The sequence below is a fragment of the Protomyctophum parallelum genome (assembly GCF_964188405.1).
Source record: "Protomyctophum parallelum genome assembly, chromosome: 4".
Taxonomy (NCBI): Eukaryota; Metazoa; Chordata; class Actinopteri; order Myctophiformes; family Myctophidae; genus Protomyctophum; species Protomyctophum parallelum.
In genome coordinates, this window is record NC_139700.1 from 43,359,073 (window position 1) to 43,378,354 (window position 19,282).

A 19,282-nucleotide genomic window follows, 5' to 3' on the forward strand; every position below is an offset into this window, starting at 1 on the left:
GATTCGTATAAAAGCGCTATATAAATGGGCGGGGCGGTAGTTGCCAGGTTCAAATTTGTTTCCTTTTTTATACGGAGGGATATATATATATATATATATATATATATATATATATATATATACCAACCATACGTAGCTACCAATATTGTCAGTGCTGTCACCTTGGATGTTGATGGTCTGGCGCAGCTGCCAGCCCACACACACAGGCAGGGGGCTAATCTGACAGGTTAGCATGTTGCTCGCACTGTGCGAGCGTGTGTGTGTGCGGTGCAACATACCACCTCAACAACATAGAGTGCAGTACAGCAAGCCTTTTGAACATTTCAACTATTTTTCAAAATCTGAGGGGGAAAAATATGATGATAATAAAGGCAGATCTACAAGCTCACAACACATTCCGAAAATAGGGAATAATGTCACGATGCAATGTGTGGATTTTTGTTTGTTAAATATATTCTTGAACATTTATGAAAGTACTAGAAGTGAGCGTGCCCGCGGCGCGCTCACACCCGTGTTGTCGTTTCTCTGTTAATATCTTGTGTCCGAGTGAGACACACAAAGCAGACATTTTTGAACGAAGACAAACAGCGATGTGTCTGATTGGCCAATGGCCGTGTGTTATTGTCCGTGCTCAATCCGCAATCGCTCCATCGCATCACGGAAAGGGCAACTTCAAAAGCTGGCCCCGCTGTGTGAAACTGCCAACAGCCACTGTGCACGCTTGTGAACGCAGAGCTAAAGTCAGTGATGTATCATCATGGCCACAAAGCACTTCTCAATTGTAATAATAGATAACATGGGCGGCAGTATATGTGGCATGATGGGCGGCAGTGGCTCAGGGGTAGAGTGACCGGATGGGAACGGCAAGGTTCCCCAGTTCGAACCCGGGGCTCCCCCAGAGTCGAAGTGCCCTTGAGCAATAATAATAATAATATATACGATTTATATATCGCTTTTCTGGGGGGGTTATGTAGGGAAAGCCAGTTTGAAAAGGTGGGTTTTGAGTGTGCTTTTGAACATTTCGAAGGCGGGGGCAGCTCTGATGTGAGTTGGGAGTGAGTTCCAAAGAGAAGGGGCAGCCACTGCGAAGGCCCTGTCTCCCCATGTTCGTTTGTTGGATTTGTGGGGTTCCAGTTGGTTGGCAAGACACTGAACCCCTAATTGCTCCCGATGTGCAGGGTGGTGCCTTGCATGGTTTCCTCCTGAATTGGTGTGTGAATGTGTGTGTTGGTGGTGGTCAAATGCGGAAGTAGAGCGTTTTACCGGGTTCTGTCGTGGAGCAAAACAAAATGTATGTACAATTACATGGGAATAAGTAACTTAGAGGGAAGACTATCTTCCGAAAACGTGGATTTCCATGTCAGAAATAGTTATACGTTCGTAAAGACTAGCTTGGTATAAACTCCCTCTCTCCAGATGTTGCCACATTGTAGTTGTTGCATCTCTGCTTGCTCGTACACACTGTCTGGCTGCCCACTTGAAGACTGGTGTGGTGACATTAGCTGCGTGCGGAGCTGTGATTTATTCTTTCACATCATACTGCACTGTGTTTGCAGTTGTTTGTGTTGTGTACTTATTAGAAGTAATGGCACGCCTGTGTGGTTCATATGGTGAAAGGTGGCGACACTATTTGTTTGGACATTCAATGTGTCCTTGAAAATAGCACTTAACCACTTAAACAATTAAGCCTTCATATTGTGAGGGAAAAACTTTGCAAATATTATAAGCTTCCAATAGATAGCAAAATCAGCAAATTGTTCGCTAGCTGATCAGCTGTTTTCAGCTAAGCTATTTTACCCACTAAGCCCTGGAAAAACTGTATGTTGTATTTAATTCTTCTTCTTCTTCTTCTTCTTCTTCTTCTTCTTCTTCTTCTTCTTCTTCTTCTTCTTCTTCTTCTTCTTCTTCTTCTTCTTCTTCTTCTTCTTCTTCTTCTTCTTCTTCTTCTTCTTCTTCTTCTTCTTCTTCTTCTTCTTCTTCTTCTTCTTCTTCTTCTTCTTCTTCTTCTTCTTCTTCTTCTTCTTCTTCTTCTTCTTCTTCTTCTTCTTCTTCTTCTTCTTCTTCTTCTTCTTCTTCTTCTTCTTCTTCTTCTTCTTCTTCTTCTTCTTCTTCTTCTTCTTCTTCTTCTTCTTCTTCTTCTTCTTCTTCTTCTTCTTCTTCTTCTTCTTCTTCAGCCAATGTAATAAGCGGGATAATATCTGGCTAGGTGGTCATTGTCGGGACATAATTCACCTTCAGGGAGTTTAACCACCGTGACATAACATTTTAGTACTTTTTCCACCACTGTTTAATAAAGTGGCTAACTTTTTTGCAGGACACGCTATATACATTGCGTTGTGGGCTATATGCTGTATATATTCTCATATAGACACGTTAGAGTCTTAACGTGTCAGGGAACTCACGCCTTCATCAATATCTGTTTCTTTTCTCAGTAATGATGTAAAGGTTAAACGAGACTAGTTGCAGCATGTGTACACATAACCGTAGACGTGCACACACTGCCCACCCACGCATATATGGTGTGAAAAGGCCATACACAACATCGTGCTTGTACAGTATGTATATGTTCTTTGTAACCCATTTTGAGCGGGAAGGGAACCCCTTATGGCAGATCTACAAGCTCATAGCGCGCCACTCGGTGGCACTCTGTTTTCGAGCTTGTAGGTCTGCTATTTTTGAAGAATCGAAGAACGACTGACATAGAAACATAGCTTTTTCAGAAAACTGCCAGGATGTAGAAGACATTTTTAGAATCTGATCTCATGTAAAAGTGGGTTAATTACTCCATTGACACACACAATGACACGTTCACAGGTGTTACGTGTTACTGTTACTGTGTACGGGTGTCGCACGCTGAATATCGCGGGCTTGTTATTTGAGATTATAGATCGGTTGTCTTATTTGCACGGCACGGTACCAAATTAACATTGATGATGCTATTATGTGAATGTCATTTCTGTTGATTATCGTGTTGGGCTATATTGAAAATGAGTGACACACACACACAAACACACACGCACACGCACACGCACACGCACACGCACACACACACACACACACAATCAATGTATTTTTCCATAGCAAGGTGTATTGGTGAAGGCTTGGTTCTGAGAAAATGCCAGCCTGTTGCCCGAGACAATGTCCTTGTGTTAAACGCGTGCGACAACAATGTCCTCGCAGTGGACGTTCAAGGGCTCTATACAGTAGGCCTACTACTTGAACACTGGGCCGTGTAATTGAACAGTCTTTAAGCCGTTGTTCCAGGAAACGCATTTCTCCTGCCCATTCACACCAGTCACTGCGTATGGCTCATTGTCCTGTCGCCACACAGCTAGCCTTAGCTTTGTGTGTCTACATCTATTCACACAACTACAGCCGTAGTGTTGTGTGTCTACATCTATTCACACAACTACAGCCATAGTGTTGTGTGTCTACATCTATTCACACAACTACAGCCGTAGTGTTGTGTGTCTACATCTATTCACACAACTACAGCCGTAGTGTTGTGTGTCTACATCTATTCACACAACTACAGCCGTAGTGTTGTGTGTCTACATCTATTCACACAACTACAGCCGTAGTGTTGTGTGTCTACATCTATTCACACAACTACAGCCGTAGGGTTGTGTGGCTACATCTATTCACACAACTACAGCCGTAGTGTTGTGTGTCTACATCTATTAACACAACTACAGCCGTAGGGTTGTGTGGCTACATCTATTCACACAACTACAGCCGTAGTGTTGTGTGTCTACATCTATTCACACAACTACAGCCGTAGGGTTGTGTGGCTACATCTATTCACACAACTACAGCCGTAGGGTTGTGTGTCTACATCTATTCACACAACTACAGCCGTAGTGTTGTGTGTCTACATCTATTCACACAACTACAGCCATAGGGTTGTGTGTCTACATCTATTCACACAACTACAGCCGTAGTGTTGTTTGGCTACAAGTGTTCCGTGCACTAAAGAGAAGAAGAAGAAGAAGAACTTGTGGCAGTGGTGGAAAAAGTAACTCAAATGTTTTGCCTTTTTTATTGACAAATGGGTATTACCGAATTGATGTATGTGGTATGCATCAAGGTGTCCATTTATTTTTATTTCTTCACAAGACATAATACAAATACACGTAAGTTACTCCCATGCGCATATTACATATAAAAGCAGCCTAATATCGTACAAAGAAAATTTATAAAAAATAAAACGAATAAAACAGACAAAGTGCCCCTGTTGAAGGGAAAAGGTGTTTGAGGAGGATAAGAGGGAATTTATACTGAGATAGTGGGATTTGCCAGTGTCAGATTGAGTCTTAAGTGATTAATGGTTGCCAGTACTTGAAAAAACACACCTGTGTGAAGTGAGATTGTGCAAGACGTACATCATCCATTCATTGTCAATGGGAATTTAATGTGTAGGACAAGAATACCGATTTGCTCAGACACATGACGTACATTCTCCATTCATTGTCAATGGTAATTTGACAAAAATACAGATTTGCTACATAAATAAAAATAAATACATTCTCCATTCATTGTCAATGGCATTAAATTAGGACAAAAATACTGATTTGCTCAGACACGTATGACGAAAATTCGGACTCCATTCATTGTCATGTTAATGTTTGTGTTAGGGCAAGAATCTACACTATAGCTGAATATAGGAGGGGCTGTATTAGTTTAGCCCCTGATTGTGAATTAGATTTTTTTCCAATTTCACAAATAGCATAACATCTTGTAGCCAACATGAGTGTCGCCAAATCTGATGTCTGATCAGAATGTTGTCCAGGCAAGAAGTTGATGGTTTTTATTACCTTTTCCCAATATGAATTGCTCTAAGAGTTGATTCACAGTTCTGATTCACAGTCAGATTTGATTGGATGACGGGTGGAATGGGTACTCTGACACGGGTAAAACGGATATTGCATAGCTGGAGTCAATGATGGCTTGGAATCGGTTAAGTACAGTTATATGTGCACAACGTTGTTCATAGACTGACAAGCACGTAACTCGCCTATGGTACGGTATATACTGGTTTGTACGCTCAACGCTGCATGCTTGCTACCGTATAGATCAGAATCAGAAAGACTGCAGGAAGACTATTCCAGTGATGGGAGGAGGCTCTAATTCCATTGGGGTCCTATACAGGTATACTCAATGTATATGATTTGTTTGACCAAAGCCTGTGTACTCAGACATACAACGGCATATGGTACAATTATACTACAAAAGAAAACGGCCCCGGGGCAGCGGCACTCGTTTTTCAGTGACATTTCGCTCACCCTGGGAGTATAGTGTGTGTGACGTTTGTGAGCATGGTCGTGGTGTGTGGTAACAACCTTCCACTAACGAGTGGAATGACACAGGCCTGTCTTCCTCAATCTCATCTCCTCTCTCACTGCTATACCACGCTCCCACCGAGCCAATCTGGTCCTATACCCCCGTGCGCACCCGCCACCCTATACTCCCCCGCCTGGCCTTACCTGTGTCTCCCTCTCTCTGCTCGCGTCGATAACCTGTCATCATCGGGCGTCGCCACCTCTCAGTGTGACATGTCACATGGATGTGACTGTTGTACCTGACGATTCCGATGGAGACGGATAGGGTAGAGATTGAGTCCTGTGCAATACACACACTTACATACGTACGTACATACATACATACATACATACATACATACATACGGGCACATACATACATACATACGGGCACATACACATGTGAACACATATGTTTTTGATAACTGTTACTGTACAAAGTGTTGCACTGAGGTACTGTATTCATCTTAGTATATAATGTAGATATTGTCCAAAATGGCACATATTTGCGCAAACTACTCTCATAGTTCTCAACTTCCCGTATGTTTCATCGCATAATTCACATAAAAACCCTGCATATTTTGCATATTTCACAACTTCCGGCAAATTTCACAGCATAAAAGACCAGCATATTTGATATTTCTTTGCAAAATCAAGGATTTCTGCCTGCATAATCAAGGATCTTATCATTTTCGGACTGCATTGGAGAAAAAAAGCTTGTTGAAACTTTAAACTTGTGTATCAACTACCCTCAACCTGGCCGTAACCCAACCTCTAAATGTCCTAACCCCTAACTTACCACAACCTAAATCTTTTCTATAAGCTTATACATCTAAAAAAGATATATTTAAAAATATTTTTACTATTAGATAATAAAATGAATTGTGTTGTTGTGAGGACCAGGAAAATGGTCCTCATAATGTCTTATTTCTCACTATATTTGGGAGGCCAAGTGCAACGAGGTCCAGACAGACAAACAAACACACACACAGACACACACGCACACGCACACACAAGCACAGAGATTGTTCCAGGCCAGCACCCCCTCCTCCACCCCTCCTCCAGTTAATAGATGAAAGTTGGACGTGACATGGATTAGCGACACTGCTGCCCCTCAAATCAATACTGTCCCTCCCTCCCGATTGGACTTAATCTATATCTCTTTGTCTCGTTTTCCTTTCTTTAGAGTCACCTCCTTCAATGCTCCTTTCTTCCTGCCATTCTCTCCCAATTACATTAAGGACACCCTCCCCGCATGTGTTTTTTTTATGTAACAAATGTTTTAAAAAAAATGACCTACATCGGAATTAAAAAAGAAAAGAAAAGAAAAAAGAGAAAAGAAAGGCAGAAATAGGGCCAATGGAGCCTAAAGGGCAACGGAGAGAGAAAAGAAAAAAGAAAAGCACGCGAGTCTGAATAAAAGAGATGAGCGTCGATGGCAAGTTGATTGTACAGATTGCACTTCTGCCGCCTTTTAGTTTGTTGACAAGAATGACCGAAAGAAGGCGGAGTGGGGTGTGGGGGGGGGGGGGGGTTGGCAGCTGAGGCATTCGAAACACAAATGATTGCTTGCGGGCATGGCTAGGGTACTGGGGCTTTTTTATGCATCTGCCGGCACACAGCATGGAAGTATTATGGACGTATACTATGATGATGGGGGGCGAGAGCCCGAAAGTGGCAGCGTTTGGTAAAAAGCTAAACCTACTAATGCTCGTCTCGTTGGAGTGTGAGGCCGCGGGCGTCGCAGGCGTTGGATCTGAACACTAGCAAGCATTCTCTCTCTCCTGCACAGTCTTATATGGTCTTTTGTGGGGGGTGGGGGGCATGTGTCATGCTATAAGAAACTTCCCATCAAACCCAAATGTAAGCCTCTCTCCCACAATGAGCAAGGAGACCGAGAGTGTTAGGCTTTTCATGAGAAAACACGGGAGGAGGAGGGGGGGGCGGAGTGGCGTTCTCGACTCAACGCCAGCTATTAACTAGCGTGCCTTTGAAAGGACTTGCAAGTGAACTCGGCGTTTGCATGAGGCGGCCGGGCCAGTCTTTGCTCATCCCTGCTCCCTTTTCTTTAAGATTTATCTTTTTCTTTTTGTGTTTGTTCCTTTTCCTCCGCCGTCTCTGACCTGGCCTCGTGGCCTCGTTACAATTGGCTGTGTATGTGCCGCGCGTATACTCTGTCATTCTGTTTGCATCTCGCGTGCGTTTCTTTCGATGCACTTTTACGCCTTTCTTTTTTCTTCACCCATCCGTTCTTTGCCTTTTGCCACTGACATAGAAATATCTTCCACTGGAAATTGACGGATGGATGTTGCTAAATAACTTGCACTGCCTGTTGACTGAACAAATACCGATCATCATTTATAAACATCATCCATTAAGCGATGTGAATCCCTGGCTTCTTTCAAAACTGTGGCCTGAAAAAAAAAGCACCGGTCAGACAACGACAAGAGATTGATACATTATACAGCCCCTTGAAAGGAGGGGGCACATACACTGCCGTCGTTTTTCCTCCTTTCCTTTTTATCTTCTGTAAATATAGCTATAGATTTCTTTGACATGTATTAACCCATTTAGGCCTGACGTAAAAAAAAGAAAAAAACTATGAGCTTGTAGATCACTTAATCACTTTATTTTAGCCCAAGTGTACATTTCGGACTAATAAATGTCTGAGCCTATAATTGTCTGAGTCTTTGCGTTTTTTTGTCGACCACGCCGCTGCATTCTTTCTTTCTTTCTCTATTCGTTTATTTGGTCGGGACCGTGTATATTGATGAACATTACATTAAAAATGCAGTGTAAATATACCAGATTTAGCAAAACTTCACACTTGCATTGCAATGTTTTCCTCTGAGCCCTCCCATGTTTCGGAGTGTTTTTGTCAGTTTCACGTACTTACAGCCGAGATGTGGTAGATTTGATTTCACAGAGTGCCTGTAGCCAACGGAGGTGGGAACCATTAGCCAAAGCATTGAGGACTGACGGTGCCAATGGCGTCAGTGCAGTCAGCTTTCTTTACACGCTTGAGCTCCAGAGAAGGTGTGAACTGAATTTGAATATACTGTACTGCGATGTTTCCCAAACAGTGCGTATAGCGGACCCATTTTTATGGGCCAAGAGTAAATATATGTAAAGGCCTATATTATATTTCTTTATTACATTATTACTACAGTATTATTAACTGCCTACAGTGTGACTGTACTTCAGAATCCCTTAACCCATTTTGGAGCGGGAACCCCTGTTGGTGTTTCAAGCATTATATTATACTTTAGCTATTTAAAAATAGCAGATCTACAAGCTCATAGCGCGTCACGCTACGAGCTTGTAGCTCTGCTATTTTTGAAAAATCGTGAAAATGTAGTGCAAATCTTTGAATATATATTTCTTTCAGAGCCAACTTTTTTAACTCAAATCTTTGCTTCTGGGGGGTCCCTGGAACAAGTTTTCAGATGGGGTCCTTGACATGAAATATTTTGAAAACCACTGACATAGAAACATGCATAGGTTTTTTCAGAAAACTGTCAGGATTTAGAAGACATTTGTAGAATCGTCCTCAGGTCTAAATGGGTTAAAGTAGAGTGAGTAGAAAGTGGATAGTGAACATACTATTAAATCCATCCACAGAGTCATACTGTACATATCAATCCTTTATTCGGGTGGTTCTCCAAGTAGGCTCCGGAAAGACCCTGCAGGGGAGGGGGCCTTGAGGGAGACCCTGCAGGGGGCCTTGAGGGAGTGTTAGAGATGTTTAAAGACCCTGCAGGGGGCCTTGAGGGAGTGTTAGAGATGTTTAAAGACCCTGCAGGGGGCCTTGAGGGAGTGTTAGAGATGTTTAAAGACCCTGCAGGGGGCCTTGAGGGAGTGTTAGAGATGTTTAAAGACCCTGCAGGGGGCCTTGAGGGAGTGTTAGAGATGTTTAAAGACCCTGCAGGGGGCCTTGAGGGAGTGTTAGAGATGTTTAAAGACCCTGCAGGGGGCCTTGAGGGAGTGTTAGAGATGTTTAAAGACCCTGCAGGGGGCCTTGAGGGAGTGTTAGAGATGTTTAAAGACCCTGCAGGGGGCCTTGAGGGAGTGTTAGAGATGTTTAAAGACCCTGCAGGGGGCCTTGAGGGAGTGTTAGAGATGTTTAAAGACCCTGCAGGGGGCCTTGAGGGAGTGTTAGAGATGTTTAAAGACCCTGCAGGGGGCCTTGAGGGAGTGTTAGAGATGTTTAAAGACCCTGCAGGGGGCCTTGAGGGAGTGTTAGAGATGTTTTAAAGACCCTGCAGGGGGCCTTGAGGGAGTGTTAGAGATGTTTAAAGACCCTGCAGGGGGCCTTGAGGGAGTGTTAGAGATGTTTTAAAGACCCTGCAGGGGGCCTTGAGGGAGTGTTAGAGATGTTTTAAAGACCCTGCAGGGGGCCTTGAGGGAGTGTTAGAGATGTTTAAAGACCCTGCAGGGGGCCTTGAGGGAGTGTTAGAGATGTTTATTAAAGACCCTGCAGGGGGCCTTGAGGGAGTGTTAGAGATGTTTATTAAAGACCCTGCAGGGGGCCTTGAGGGAGTGTTAGAGATGTTTATTAAAGACCCTGCAGGGGGCCTTGAGGGAGTGTTAGAGATGTTTATTAAAGACCCTGCAGGGGGCCTTGAGGGAGTGTTAGAGATGTTTATTAAAGACCCTGCAGGGGGCCTTGAGGGAGTGTTAGAGATGTTTATTAAAGACCCTGCAGGGGGCCTTGAGGGAGTGTTAGAGATGTTTATTAAAGACCCTGCAGGGGGCCTTGAGGGAGTGTTAGAGATGTTTATTAAAGACCCTGCAGGGGGCCTTGAGGGAGTGTTAGAGATGTTTATTAAAGACCCTGCAGGGGGCCTTGATCTGAGATAAAGACCCTGCAGGGGGCCTTGATCTGAGATAAAGACCCTGCAGGGGGCCTTGATCTGAGATAAAGACCCTGCAGGGGGCCTTGAGGGAGTGTTAGAGATGTTTAAAGACCCTGCAGGGGGCCTTGAGGGAGTGTTAGAGATGTTTAAAGACCCTGCAGGGGGCCTTGAGGGAGTGTTAGAGATGTTTTATTATCGTGTTGGTCTGGATCTGTTAGAGAATCACTGTTTTATTTGCGACCGTAGGTTGCGGATTACTATGAAAACCTGCAAAACCAGTCAGTTGATCCGTCAGTGACTCCGTCACGCCGCCATATATGGTCGTCAGTCCGTCACGCCTCATGACACACTCCATATATGGCTGTCTCCATATATGAAGATCACGACACTGACGTCATCAAACCCCGGATAGCCATACATGGAGAAGACTGGATCATCACCTAGATCTGCATATATGGAGCCGGCCAGCAACTCTACATCTGACCTCAAACCTCAAAACCTTAGATCTCCATATATGGAGCTGACCTGTTCCGACATTCCATATGTTGATCCTTTCCCCACCTGTTCTTCCTCTTCGATGTCTCCCTTTTGACTGATACCTGTCCATTCAAACTCTAGATGGGCCCGCCCCAAAGTTATTTGTGCAGCCGCGCCCGGCAGCCGGCGAAAACTAGAGTTCTCAACAGGCCCAAAAAATATGGCCCGGCCTACCCGGGCCCGCATCAAACCCTGTACACTCAAGACACTGACCCCGCTGCCACACTTAGATCCCCATATATGGAGCTGACCTGTTCTGACATTCCATATGTTGATCTGACCTCATCTGACCTCATCAAACCCTGTACACTCAAGACACGCTCCATATATATATAGAATTGCATTTTATGTAGTCATAGCACTTTATAGTACACATGTGTATATTGTATAATATATAATATAGTATAGTATGTATAGTTGACATAGATACTCCACTGTTACGTTCTTAGTTTATACATGATTCATGATAACTACTTTTTATATATGTGATGTATGCCATGCTTTTGTTTTTGCTTAAATGTAAGTCGCTCTGGATCAAGAGCGTCTGCTAATTGCCTAAATTGTAAATTGTAAATATATGGCCAGACCTCATCAAACCCTGTACACTCAAGACACCCGCTGCCACCATTTAAATGCCATATGTTGATCTTACCTCATCAAACCCTGTACACTCAAGACACGCTCCATATATGGCCAGTACAGAATTCATTCCATATGTTGATCTGACCTCCCATGCCAAAGAAGCGCCAGTGCTCGACCAGCAGTCTGCCGTCACACAGGTGAGATGCGTGCACGCAGGGCATCTTACATGTTCTCTCTCTCCTCTCTCTCTCTCTCTAGGTCTGGATCCATCCCAGAGACAGGGAGTGGAGGAGCTGATCAGTGCAGCACCGTGTCAGTTCGACCACGCCGCCCTGTTCGCCATGTTGCAGAAGCACACATTGCAGCATCGCATGAACGACTCCTTCTCCTGCCTGGTACGTACGTATGCGAGGGCAAGGACCTCCTATAGGGGTAGGTGGTGGGATGGGATGCGTCGGTCCCTTGTTTTAGGTGTCGGTGTGCGACTATTAATCTAAATGAATTGATTATCGAAGATCATTGCAACATCATTGCAGGCTCATGCCTGCAAATTGTAGGCAATGCATTTCCCAAAGAAATCTAAAATTGTGAAAATAGCAGATCTACAAGTTCACAACCCGTCACAGTCAGGGTTGTCCTGAATGCAGGGCCATCTTTATGAAGAGAGTCCACAGGTTCACATACTTTTTATTTGCATTGTAATCCCCATAGGGGGATTTTAGATCGCCTCATATAAGAACTGTGATTGAAAAATAAGCAAATCATCCCGGCCGTTTCACTCATATGAAGAATCAACTGACTGAGAGAAAACGCTAGTGTTATTGCTGCTGAATTAGTTACATTTTCGATAGAAACGGACTATGAAATATGAGTGATAGTACATGAAATCTATGAAAAATACAGGATCAACCTCAAACTAATTGCAAAAAAAACAAACTCAGCTGATTTTGTATCTTCAATATATTTTAACACAAAGAAAAAGTTGTCTGAGGGGAAAGTTTAGAAATGGCCTGTACAGTATGGCCACCTATATAAGGCAATATTTTCTAAATTTCCTTTTGCTTTAAGTAGCATGTGACATGTCAAACTAAGGGGGGTTTTTCATGATGCTGAATCCATTCCAAGCATTAGTTTTGCATGAAAAACATTGTGCAAAATTTGGCCACAGCCCAAATGTGCTGACCTCATCACATTTGTTACGACGCCTATGGCCATAAGAAGTTAACACAATCAGCGCCGGGATTCCTTCAAAATAGAAGCTTGAGGGGCGGGAAGACATGGCCCCTTTTACTCTCTAAAGACCCCCCCCCCCCCCACTTCTGTTCCGGAAAAAAACGGGAATATGTTTTTTGCTTGCTTACCTTGCTCTCGTTTCCATAATATCGCTAAATAATTAGTTCAAAGTAATTCGTTCATATTTTGAACGAGAGGCCGTTGAGAAGTCAACTTACTATATATCCATCAGATCAAAGCCACGGAGAGCGCCCTGGATTAGGAGAGACGAGGCATTCTTTCTGCAGCGGTAAACAGACCGGACCGTATGGTGGCCTTGGAGTCCCACTCAAAAATATAAAAAAAGGAAAATAAATCAGAATATTCTCTCGTTAGATATCATTGAAGATGCGCTAGGACGTGTACACACGTCCTTTGAATCTGTCGGTTGGATTGCTTGAAAGTTTTATCGTTTTGTTACTACCAGAAAACAACTAGAAAACAAGGCGAGAAGAAGAGAGATCAAACAAATAAATTATATACACATTCACAAACTTGTAAATCTACTACTTTTATTTGAAAAGTAACAATTTTGAACATAATGAGGTTTCCACCCGACAGACGATACTACCCATATATATATATATATATATATCTTTCATATCATATATATATATATATATATATATATATATATATATATATATATATATAATTATATATATATGCTGGCCAAAGAGAACTTCCCCAGGGAAAGGAAGGGACCGCACACTCCAGTAGACTCAGGACAAGATTAGTGATGCTTCATTTCTTTATTGCACGGCGCGTTTCGCCGATCTCTCATATCATCATCATATCATATCATACTATAATTCTGACAATGTTTGTCTGAATGTCCGTCTGTCACTGTAACTGCCGTAGCTCCTCACTGCCTGCACCAAATCACTCCCACTTTTCACACAGGCATTGACCATAATAATATGGAGGTCTTAGCGAAGCCCTTTTTCCAATTTAACAAATTATGAATTAATAATGAATTTATCAGTGAATTAAAAATGCGACCAGGGCGCAGTACCCCCCGTAGTTTCTCTATTAAATCAAAGTCATCGTTGGAACAATGGCTCAAAATGTAACCTAAATAGCTGTGGGCGGCCCTAGTCCCTGCTGATTATTGACCGATGGAACTGGCCGATGGCCAGTATGTGGTTGATGCTCACTATTCCAGCATCTACTGGTGCACCGCTGGTTGTTGACTTTTTTTATTTAAACATTTTCAACGATAGCCCTACTTAGTGCTTACAGTATGTCATTATCGGACAATTTCCCCAAAATATTCATAAATTGTCTCAAAATAAAACAAATAAATAATTAAAATAACAATAATGAAAAATAAATGTGCATATACAGTATAATAGTCCAAAATAGCTCATCTCCTAGGTCACAACTCACCACGATGTGGCATCTCACGATGGGATGCGTTGTGAGCTTGTAGATCAGCTATTTTCACTATGCATCGTATGACAACTTGCATTTGCATTTATGGCTAAAAGTGTTGTGAAGAACTGAACGATTATTTATCCGTTATTTTAACTAAGTCCACACAGGTAATGATTGTTGGTTCCTGGCACCGTGGTTGTGTTTTTAGTTAACATAAGAAGAAGAAGAAGAAGAAGAAACACTTAAATTAGGTAATTTGGAGGTTGGAAGAACAGGACAAAGGGATTGACATGGGTCGAGGGAAAAACTTAAAACTTGAACCCTGAATGTACCAGCTGACCTTTGGTCAACTTATAAGATGGCACACAAAGTTTAAAACTGAAATTAGATAATAATAAACAGGATTTGCCTTCAGAGGAAAATAAAGTGGGTTGAGACGAGGTCTTAACTCACTGTTTTCCCAGTGCCTTGGGTCTGTTGGGGCAGTGCCTTGTAGCAGGGCCACATACATACATACTACATACATACATGTATACATGCCTCAGGGCGGTCTAGCTCCCTGGATGAGGGGATAAACGCTTCTAATCAATACATGACCCCCTCGCTCCACGGACAACTGCTGTGATTGCCCAATGGAGGAGGGTATGTGCGTGTGCGTGCGAGTGAGTGTGTGTGTGTGTTGTGGGGGGGTTATTAACAGACCGTATAGGGGTCTGTTAAGGTCGCAATGTGCGAGTTTGGGCCGTGCTTTATGCAACAGTTTTCTGAAAAAAACGTATGTTATATCGGTTTTAATGGGTGCCCCATTTGTAAGGAACATGCATTTGTGGGATTTATGTGGGTAGGGCCCATGGAAAGAAGTGCCAAATCCTCTCTGCCAAACAGCTTATTCTGCTGTTGTCATTGACTCTTTTGATGGATCCATCTACAGTATTATATTAACAAGTAAGAAACGAGACATTTTTTAAAGGTATTAATTTACACCAAACACTGACGTCCTAATTCTTTGTTACGATACACAATATTGCATCCGTCTCTGTCGGGTGGAAACCTCATATGTCCAAAACCCCTGCTTTTCAGGATTCAAATACAAGAATGGCAAACGTTGCAGATCGACATGCTCAAACCTTGTGCAAAGTGATGCTTTTGTGTGATCCAGAAATGTACTAAAAGAAAACGTAAAATATGTCGACAAGCGGTTTCTGCACTATTATATTATATATACACACAATATTAACCCTACAAAATAAGAACATTGGCTGAACAAATCAAATGAAATGTGTATAGTAAGGTGACATCTGTGCCTCCTTCATTTGGTTCATACCTGCCTCACCTGTGGGTTACTTCCCAGCCAGCTCTGCAATTAGACCTCTGCATCCATTCAGAGACCCTCCTGTCTTACATTCTCTCTCTAAATGCTTTTGTAATGACGGGGGTCTTTTGTATTTCCAACCTGAGCCCCTTTTACAAAAAAAGGAAAAAAAGATGGGCTTTTACCAAAAGGGCAGTGCCTTGGTCTAGGAGGGGACATCTGTTGATGAGTGGGTTGGGTTCTTCTCAGAGATTCACAAAGAGACCCAACAACAACAGTAATTACCAGAGCAACTCCATTCCCCTGCCCCAGGTTTGGTTGCATCGTGACCGAGCTCCCAGAAGAAGAGAAAATATATATATATATATATATATTCGACCCGAAGCCCCAAAATGACTTTGAGCCCTGCCGTTTTAAAGTGGCACAGCTGGCCCTATACCTACAAAGTCAAACCTGGAGTATTAAGTTTAACCACCGAAAAGTGTACAAATTGACCCATATGCTATTTGTGAACGACGATGCATTGCACTATACATGAACAAACTGTACATGAACGAACTGTCAAGAACGAGAAAGAACCAGGGAACCAAGACAAACCCCCCCCCCCCCCCACCCCCATGTACAGTACACAGAACAGAATACACTGTGAAGTTGAACATAAAACAAATCTATCACACTGTAGAATACACTGACAAGCTGTTTGTGACGAGTCCCGTATTAGCAGCCACTGGGGGAAAAAAATAATGAGAAACACGGATGGAGGATTTGACTTGGCACGCGGCCAGGGTATAGCACAGTCTGGAAGGATCTCAGGACCCCCCCCTGAAACATTGGCTAGGGAAGCGGAACGGAGAAGGTCACGGGATCATACAGACTGACCACTGAACTGGACAATGCCCTGTGACCAATATTTAGCTCCCTTCCGTCTTGGTTCGTTCTTGTTGAAAAGAATCCGTGGCACTCTTTGACCCCGGACGTGACCCACTTTGGCGCTTGTGCGTGCCCACATGTGTTTTAGTTTTCTTTTGCTTATGAATGAATGAATGCATCTGTCTTAAAGTGCCACTCTATGTCACTCAAAATAAGTGAAAAAAGAAAAGAAAAAGATGTACATACAGTGACATGCTGTGAGCTTGTATACTGTATATCGGTTATTTTATAATAGCCAATGCAAAAAAATCTAAAATGACACGGATGCTTTCCTGGTTTTGATGGGATAAAAATGTAATTTTGTCCAATCTGTATGGTAGAGTGTGTTAATACAATACAACTTATACGATTGAGGTGGTTGTATTTAACTTCCCTGCTCTTCTATGGAGACATGTCGTGGCATAGAGCATCGTGTCTCACCTAGACACAGGATCTGAAATTTTGAATCTGATGGTTGACATTTTTCTGCCACTGGCGCCACTGGCGTCTTGGTCATGTACCTGACGAAGACCCATAGGGCGTCGAAGCGTTGCCATCCTTATACCTAGATAAAATTCCTGTGGGAGCTACAAAACAGTGTGTGGACTAAATAAAATTGCCTTTTATATACAGCAAAAACAAAACGGCACAAGAACGCCAGTTAAACCGAAAAGATGTATGGCTGAAGCCGCCGTGTGTAATGCCTAGCCTTTTTTTTTTACCGTAACCCAGTAAAACCATGGAAAGCATCTGTGTCTTCTTTTGAATTTTGCCTCGGCTATTCAGAAATAACAGACATACAAGTTCACAGTGTGTAACGTTGTGCTGTGCTATGAGCTTGTACATCTGCTATTTCTTGTACATTTTTGAAAAATCTTGAAAGTGTGAGAACTGCTGATTTTTAGAAGGCATCTGATCCATATTTTATTTTGTGTTTTTATTAGTAATCACTCCCATCAAACCTGTGTGAGTGTAGGCTATCATCGTTAAATCATTGGCTGCCATGAGCTACCATGGTGAACTCTAATATAATTACTCAGACGCATGCACCACCACACACACACACACACACACGCACGCGCACACTCACAGACACACACACACACACACACACACACACACACACACACACACACACACACAGTCTCCAAGCCTCCCACTACTCGGCATGCTTAAATTTGTTACCCTCTCCACAAAAGAAAAGAAGCAATTATGGTTTTATTAATTAGAAATATCATGGCTGTCTGAAGTTGAAAAGAGAAGCTCTAAATTGCTCCTCAGTTCTCACATGGAAGCGTAAACGTTTGACCTTGAGAACGAAAACACAAGACAAAAAAAGACAATGAACGTGTTGTTTTTTCTAAACGAATCATTTTTTTGTTTCATCCTGTACACAACGTAAAACGCTTGTAGATGTGCAATTGACTGCATGGGGCACTGCTAAATATTGGCACGTACTCTAACTCTATTGTCAAGGTGGAAGCCCAAACCATTCATGGCAAAATGCTTGTTTCTTAAAAAATAATAATAATCTAAATTCCGAATATACATCAAATAATAGTAATACCTGGGTAACACTTGTTACATCCAATGTCTATATAATCAGCTTATACCACTGTACAAGTATAGTTATAAGATCTCATAAACATATACACATTCACAGAAAGAAGAAAAAAAGGAAAACGCCATCAAATACACCAACATAAAAAGCTGAGATATATTGCACGCATTCCCTTGATAAAGTGCAACTCGTCAGTTGTGGTTACTGCCATTTAGCAATCTCTGATTAAGCATTTTAATTGACAGGAACAAATGAGTGCTTAAACCATTTTGGGCGGGAACCCCTTTTGGTGTTAGTCATGTCATGTCATGCTTTAGATATTGAAAAATAGCAGATCTACAAGCTCGTAGCGCCACCGAGTGGCGCGCTACGAGCTTGTGGGTCTGCTATTTTTTTTGAGTGGTGCAAACCACTCCTACAACCAGCTTGCAATGTCCTCGTACCTGTTTGTTTGTGTGTGTGTCTGTGTGTTTGTTTGTTTGTGTGTGTGTCTGTCTGTCTGTGTGAGCATAGGTATGTGACTTAATAATAGCAGTAGGGGGCGCCAGAAACAGTGAGAGGGGTAGTGACTCTAATGAGAGAGAGTGAGAGAGAGAGAGAGAGAGAGAGAGAGAGAGAGAGAGGGAGGGGGGGGGGGGGGGGGGGGGAATTGCACCACTCAGTTCACACGTGTGTGATTTTTTAATCGAAGAACGACTGACAGAAACATAGCTTTTTAAGAAAACTGTCAGGATGTAGAAGACATTTTTAGAATCTGATCTCAGTTCAAAATGGCTTAAATCTATTATAGTCACATATAGTCACATAGTCTTATATACTCACTCATAATAGAGTATATAAAAGATCTACACGCCGTGCTGCATTTCGAGCTTGTAGATCTGCTACTTTTGTTGCTTTTGTCTGTACTATTTATGATCAAGCAGGGAGTTAATTTATGAGAGAAATGTCCAAATGTGAAGATAAGAGGTTTCTGACCAACACTGGCGAAGTGTCACCAGTACTTGCACAAGTATACCGTTGCTCTACTTTGCTCAAATAATCTTCAACAGTCATTCAGTTGCACAAATGGCAAATAGTAGCTATACCCCCAAAGTCTTGACATTTCGGGGTGACAGGGCGTCAATTCTTTTGCCTGTGTCATTCTCCGAGGTACTCGGCAGGACGAGCTCATGACGATAACACGGGGGACTGCCAAGTCTCTTGGCGCTAACGAGGCATTTGGCTTGTTAGTGGCTAATTGAGCGGTCAGCGCCAAGTCGGAGAGTTCGCCATCTGTTTGTCAAAGAGGAACATCTTGTCACTTGTCGCCAGTACGCGACGGCGGCGACGACGAGCGGGGCTCTGGTTTCCTCTGTGCTATTCCTTTTGTAGTGTGATATTAATAGCTCTGACTGAGGCAGAGACAAAAGGCTCGGGGAGAATGCTGAGAGAGGGAAGAGTGAAACTGAACATCTCCTCCGAGCCAAAGGGAGCTCAGGGCAGTGGCAAGAAAGTGTAAAAAAAGTGTCAATGACCACAGCATTGAGTATATGTACGGTATTCATGGGCGGAGCTTGGG

General features: G+C 42.8%; 1 protein-coding gene across 1 annotated transcript in view; it reads left to right on the plus strand.

Annotated features, from left to right (window-relative positions):
• The window catches only part of cadps2 (Ca++-dependent secretion activator 2), a gene marked incomplete at its 3' end in the record, with an annotated part of 161,750 nt that overhangs the window by 59,274 nt on the left and 83,194 nt on the right, over positions 1-19,282 (plus strand). Inside the window, exon 10 of the mRNA XM_083763979.1 lies at positions 11,552-11,688. Within this exon, the coding sequence (XP_083620105.1) occupies positions 11,552-11,688 (137 nt within the window). The remainder of the gene's footprint in view (positions 1-11,551; positions 11,689-19,282) is intronic.